General features: G+C 37.4%; 1 protein-coding gene across 1 annotated transcript; it reads right to left on the bottom strand.

The window, feature by feature from the left end:
- LOC100377432 (uncharacterized) lies at positions 1–5378 on the bottom strand. Its single transcript, XM_002737505.3, has 3 exons — positions 4895–5378; positions 984–1222; positions 1–603 (listed from the first exon to the last, which is right to left on the bottom strand). The coding sequence occupies exons 1-3, from the start codon at positions 5318–5320 to the stop codon at positions 432–434; spliced, it is 837 nt and encodes a 278-aa protein (XP_002737551.3). The 5' UTR covers positions 5321–5378; the 3' UTR covers positions 1–431.
- Positions 5379–7222: the final 1844 nt, after the last annotated feature.

Raw genomic sequence — 7222 nt, 5'->3', positions numbered from 1 at the left:
TTATATTTTGTATATTACACTTTTAATGAAAAAATATCAAAGCGTGCAATAGTTATAACAGACAAACTTGTGTAACGGTGATCCCGTTATTGAAAAAAAATATCAATGCTAATTTTAGGTCTCCGAATTCAAATCATATTTGGTCGATTAAATCGACTATCAAAGGCACTATTTGTTTTCAAATATTGTGTTACATTCCTCATGCACGAATTTACAATTATTAAAAGAGAAACACATCTACTCGCACACACTTTTTTTGTTCTTCAAAGCTGCATTCTTTGGTTCTGACGTAAGAATTCTCTGTAACCACATGAATCTCAGTTGAGCACACCAACTCGGCTCACGTGTGTCACGTGTGTGTCACATGACACCAGCCTGTGAAACACATTTCACTAGAAAGCGACAACATCACTCACGACGATCGGAATGTCTCATTTCTTTTTGTCTATTTCTTCCTGCTTTAAAGTAAAGACGTCTTTGTACCCGGCATAAGTGACTTCATACCCGTCGTTATCGAGTTCAGCAGCGATGTGGCCCATGTGAATTGTGGTTGGTTGAAGTCCGCCTTCCGAGAAATACATCTCCAATACCCATTCACAGTATCTACCGATAAAAATATGATAATAATTTTTCAAACAATTTGTCAGCAGATATTTTAAGATTGGGAATAAATAACAATTATTTTTTTTTATTTTTTTTTTACCTTGACTGGATTGCAAGTTTCAATGTGGAGACCAGTGTAAAACACACGTGGCATTTATAAACAGTTAATTTGAAATGTGAATCGCATTGGGAATGCCCAAAAGTTGTTATGTATATATAGATATATAGCATATAGACCAATAACCCCCTGCACGTTATCATTGATTGCACCCACAATCCGCTGCAATCAGTCTGTCAAAGCACGGTTACTGGAACTCGTAACCGTCTCCGTAACCGTGGTCATAGCAATCAATAGCGCCCCCACACGCCTTGGTACTCACTTTTCTAACGGATTTCCCGACGATTCCAATACCTTGTATATAATATAACCTTGGAAGGTTTCGTGGTGAACAAATTCTGCTACTACACTTTTCACCCGATCGCCAAGTAGCCTGGCAAACCTACTGTCTTTCTTGAAGAAGATAATGTATTTTTCCGTGTTAGCTATGGACGTGGTTGAGTGGTTGATATCTGCCACCATTGTTGGCATCATACTACATGTGAAATCACTAGAATAGATCTGCAAAACAACAAACTAAAATTAGTTTCTAATCATTTTATTAATTAGATCTCACGATATACTGACATGTGTTTTCAAATGTATTCGGCGGCGACATGGGGCGGTCGCCTCCGAAAAACGTTGGGGGAGAGACGTCGACCTATCCGATTTAGAATGAGGGAAATTTCAACACATCTTTACGTGACATCCGACTAGACGTTATAATTCATATCCCTGAATGCCGAGAGCTTGTTGGCAGTGTGTACTTCATTTCATAGGGGTCGAATCCGCAATCTCTGCAATGCTGTGCGAACACGCTAACCATTAAACCACACACCATCATTTTTTTCTAGCACGCTCCATACCTATATCATAGTGGTAGAGTCCAGTACTCGCACGTTCGCCAATATTATCATCTGTTTCTAACAACACGTAGTGAGCTATATATATCATTTGCGAGGAGTGAATAAAATCTATCCCTGAGTATAATGAGTAATATAACCACGGTTAATAACCGTGCTATAACTGATCATTTCCAGACGAGTGTCTATATATGGACTCGTGCTGACTGACAAAAAAAATTGACACAGTAATGCCCGTCACATCTACTACTAGTATAATGTATGCACAATAGTTACATATTTTGCAACTATAAACAGAACCATCCCCTGTAACCCTGTAAACGTTTACATACTGACTATCATATCACATTTAAAAGCATCCAATTTCAATGTAATCTCTGTGCGACTGTTCAGAGTTCAAATATATTAGATTGTCACACATGTATAATTGAATGCGACTCTTCGGTAAATCACCTCGAGCGTACATACCCAGGCCCCTGTATCAGTCTGTGGAATTCACGTTAACATGACAACACAAATCATCATATTAAATCACTGATTACGTCTAGGACACGTCTTTCGAGTCGACGCGGCATAGATATACGTTTGTCAATTCATGTCACGTGATAAGAATGAGATGGACCACAGTTTTTGTAACAATTTTAGAGTTGTCTAATTAAATTTAGTGGTGGTGGTATTATTGATCTCCTAGTGTCTCACGATCTATTACGGTGAATATTTCTCGCCAACAACTTACTCTTACTTGTTTTCATAGAATATTACTTGTGTCGTCATTAACAGACGATAATGCACCATTCCTTAATTCGCGCCCTCTAGCGGCGAAGCGCTTCACGGACGTCAACATTGGTTTTAATTGCTAATTATGTTTAGATATGTAGTAAATATTTCTAAAAACATAATCTTCATTGTTGTACAAGAACGAATCAAAAGGATGACGTGTCATCTAATTACGTTATCGCAGTGTTTCGTCACCAGAGGGCGCGATTTATTTGAAAGGTGTATCATCCGGGGTTTCGATAACTGTGTTAGTTTTATGTCCAGTGCGTTGTATAGTGCATTAACCTCAAAGTTGAGTGAATGCAAACATTATACAACTACCATGCAATACAGATACCCTCATAAGAGTACAATAATTAGTCACATGATTGTTGACAAAATCTACTTCAACCCCGAAATCGATGAATGTGTGACAGTTCCAACCATTGAGGGACGATTATTCAACGCACACAATTTGTGCATACAGGTCCCTATAGTAACGGCATGATCATGGAACGCTCAGTCGAGCACAAGTGTATGCAATGTCGACCCCAAGCAACAAAAAACTCATTCACGTTATGACATAGGCTCACAAGTCAGACTGTACTGCAAACAACAATGGAGACACCACCACTTCTCTCCGTCACGAGAAATATGGCCTCGAACCCCCAGCATGGCTGTCCGAATGTAAATCATCACTAAATGTAACGAAAGGGCCACGTGCGAACTACTTCAACTACTGTTGTTGTTTTTTGTAACGTTCGCGCTTTTTTTTTTTGCACTGGGCTTCTAAAACAATAAACAACTGCAAGTGTGGGAGGGTTGTTGAGATCACAATAACCATACATCTGTCGGCTCTGCTAAAAACGTATATAGCATGTTTGTTTAGGGCGTGGCGCTTACGTGGGGTGGAATAATAAATAAATTATACCATACGGACGGTGGTATTAATTTCACGCTCACAACGCAGTATGTTGAATAATTACAAGTAACAACGCTATTTTTAAACCACAAATACAGCTGTTATAGCGGCTTATACGAGTCACAACACGACAATGTGTTACTCGCGGTGCCATTCATATCATTATCATCAGTAGACACGTAAGTGGGTATTCAAGAGTGTACAAACAACGAACAATCAAACATATGTACCCGTAAATTGACAAATCGATTCACGAGACATCCCATGTGACATTGTTGATTTTGTCGCCAACACGTTAAACTCAATCTAGAATATCAAATAGCAACCAACTACTGTGCAGGGCTCAATTATTTACTGGCTTTTATTTTCGCTTAGTGTCGTTTTCTGTCGACATGTTTGTCTAACGTTCCTAATCTTATTTCGTTGAATCTCAGACAATTATTAGTTGTCTGGCGTTGAATACTAAACACAAGAAATTGTAAAAATGCAATCCCTATGCAATGTTGACCATGGAATGTACCGTCAATATCAAATCCGCAAAAATGACATCGATTCAATATTTCTTTCTCTGTGATATTGTGTTATTTCTCGTTGCATATATGGATTATGTGCATGATCACTTATCAGATAGTGTCCCTTATTCGGTACACTCATAATAATTAATCTAGAACAGCACAGAAAATTCCGGCTTCGAACCCAGACAGATCAACAATAATAACTAAGTTTTATATTCGGGTACCAGAAATAACTGTTAAAATTCGATATTCCGACAAATTTCGATTCAACACCATCGCCTCGGGATGATCGCAGAAATAATGCTACATGCTATTACCATGGAAACACGCTCGGGTACCGCATCCTTTTAATTGAATTTTCTAATGTGACTTATGCCACATACTCATGTGACTTATGCCACATGTGTGATATAGCCTTATTTGTCTCGTTTCATCTAAATTGACTGTGTGAACGGGGTGGGGGCAATGTCGGTAACGACCACGTGCCGACGTAGTAACTAATGGCTAGTACAGAAGAACACCCGGACAAGTATGACACCCGGGCAGAAATATCAGGTTAAAACAATCATATTCCGCCTCATGATATTGAAAAATGCACGATGAAAGAAGGAAGAAAGAGCACGTTTTGTGACGTGTTGATATTGAAATAAAGTTGATGGTATTTGGCGTAACCAGCGTGTTCGCTAATAATGACTATGACATACTCAGTGACTCACGTGATCATAGAAATATTTATTCCTCATTTGACATCAAACGGGCAACTCGTTTCGGGGGAATCGCCAGATACAAAACAAATATTAAAATCCGTCCGATCACTTTCCCAAGGCTTTAATTTTGCACATACTATTTCAGGAATAAGATCTCGAAGAACAGACCATTTAACAATACAGTACAATTTGATTGATAAAAGAAAATAATGAAAAACCTGCCCAGTCATGCGATTAAACGGCTCGTGAACTTCGGGGTCATGACATATTGATAAAGTTAGAAGATATGACAGTGCATTGTATTTTTTTAGTAAGTTATTGTACAGAGCGTTCACATAGCCCATTCTTTAGTAGAACAACGTCGATGTTAAAGGGTATTTAAAGTTTGAAAACATCGGGGCTGAGACTTCCTATAATAAGATACCCCTTACCTTATATGACCCGCTGTGTGTTATCCTCAACGGCCACATTCCTACATGTTTGCCCTCGCTGGATGTAGGCAGTCCGTTTGGAAAATTGTCTTCTAACGTATTTTCAGGCCACAGATTTTTCCCGATGTAACGGTAAGGTGAATGTTCACCGAGATCGTCCTCACTCATCCGCTCAGACACGACGCATTTTCTCATACCCTGTCGGAAATACGGCCCGGTGATGAACTTCAATCCGATTTGGAATGCTCGCAGCCAAAGCGGAGACTCAAAACACATAAAATGCACCACATTTCGCTGAGTTTCGCGGAGATCGCCCCATATTGCATCAGAGTCAATCTCCGTAGTTGTTAAATGAGTTGTCATAATGGTGTACACTTTAAACACAGCAAGGAGAACAGCCGATAATACCAAGAGAAATAAATACATGATATAATATCCTTGTCATGCAGCCCGTAGAAATAGACAAGTAATGCAAGAAACAGCGTGACCCTAAACCTCAGTACTGCCAGTATGAAATGAATACCGTATGTCACTGCCGCATCGTGCTGACCCCTCGTATACGATAAACTATAGATATCTACTCAACGCAAAAGGGTAGACGTTTTAACAACTAGTTTACTGGGCTCCTGTGAACACACAGCTGTGCGAATGTTTGCACGGATATAAATATATATATATACACGAGTATTGCCGGGACAATAATTAGCGATTTGATCTATTTTCCGGGTGTGTATTTACGACTATAATATCTGTTACAATCGATGTGTACGAGAATTCTGCATTAATATCTCCCCTTTTCTTGGCCCCAATCAAGACAAGACCAGACTGTACCAAACAATTCATACGGTTTATATCATTACAAGGAGGGGTGCTACTTCTATTTGGTATATTTTGTGAATTCAATGTAGCCTGTGTGGAAAATATATAGCAACACCCCCTCGGGGAAAGAATGTTTAAGAGAATTTAATATCGTGACAAGATGGTATGTGTATGTCTGGTCACGTGACATATCGTGATAGCATATTTTGCGCAGGCCAAGAGAAGATTCCGCAAACGGATTTAAATTTTGTAATCAAATTACTTTCTTATTTTTGGCTATGACTCCCGAGTTCATTAACCCCGCCACCAGAGGTCATTGTATACGGATTTTCAATGCGCGTTATTTAACAGTGATGTGAACGCATACTAAGGTCGCTTTTTATGCTATAACATGAGTATCGTATCGTAATTTTCAAATACAGCAGATGCATGTGAATATATAGTTCTTATACCAGATCACGTGACGTGAATGATTGATGTATAATTCAATAAGGCCGCTTTCTAACCTCATCGTCAGAAACAATTACATTTTCGTATACTGGTACAGTAGTTTTCTATAAAAACAAAGTAGACTTTGTTGACCGTTGATGGCGCATTTCATGGTGATTTTTTTTTCTTCATATGAACAATCTCAAAAAATAAGTGATTGATATTTAAAAAAATCGCTGATAATTGTATTGTCTTATAAAATAAGATGTGATACAATTGAAAAAAAATTCAAAATAATATAAAAATAGAAATAAAACAAACAAAAAACATGCTGTACAACATAAATTTTAATAAAATTTATTGAGAAATAAATGGGTTGATAGCACTTAATTAATAGCGATATATATATATATACATATTTGTAATATATTCATATTGAATATTTTGCTGTAGACATTTGAGCTGTATGAATATGATAATCATCCAAGTGTCTCGTTGGCAGGTGACATAACATAAATATAATTGTATATCATTATTAGGATAAATGAGAAGTACCATCAAAGTTATAGTCGTACTTTTATGTTAATCATTTTTAAATTTTGGCACAGGATAAAATGAAAGATGAATAAAATATTCAAACAGCTTGAAATTTAAAAGCCATGCATGAGTAATTACCTCAATATAAAAAAATACTGTGCCTGTCATTGTTAATATATTTTGTACTAGAGAATGTAAAATGTTATAACAAAATGACCAACAGTCAGCCATTTTGAATCCGATTTGCATAACAAAATGACATGTAAAAACGTGCTGAAATATTCAATGTGTGTACCAAGATTGAGCGTGACCCAAAAAAGGTCAACAAACAAAAAGGGTCCAGTTCTGGAATTGATCAATTTTGATAGAAAATGGAATCCACAGTATATTTCATCACTTTATTATCCTCATGGGCAAGATACAAATATAGTAATAACAGTCAGTTTTAAAAAAATGTTTCTCTTTGAATTGTGGAAATCAAATAGCCAATGAATTGCTAGTAGAACACTAGCCATGCATTTTTTACATGTGATCATATTTTTA

This window comes from Saccoglossus kowalevskii, chromosome 19 (genome assembly GCF_978046115.1).
Source record: "Saccoglossus kowalevskii chromosome 19, keSacKowa6.1, whole genome shotgun sequence".
Classification (NCBI taxonomy): domain Eukaryota; kingdom Metazoa; phylum Hemichordata; class Enteropneusta; family Harrimaniidae; genus Saccoglossus; species Saccoglossus kowalevskii.
This window is presented reverse-complemented; position numbering and strand designations above follow the sequence as displayed.

Coding starts and splice junctions, on each gene's coding strand:
- LOC100377432 (XM_002737505.3), bottom strand. CDS start 5,320: ATGTATTTATTTCTCTTGGTATTATCGGCTGTTCTCCTTGCTGTGTTT. Junction 1,223..4,894: donor CACACAGCGGGTCATATAAG/GTAAGGGGTATC, acceptor GTTGTTTTGCAG/ATCTATTCTAGTGATTTCAC. Junction 604..983: donor TCGGGAAATCCGTTAGAAAA/GTGAGTACCAAG, acceptor TTTTATCGGTAG/ATACTGTGAATGGGTATTGG.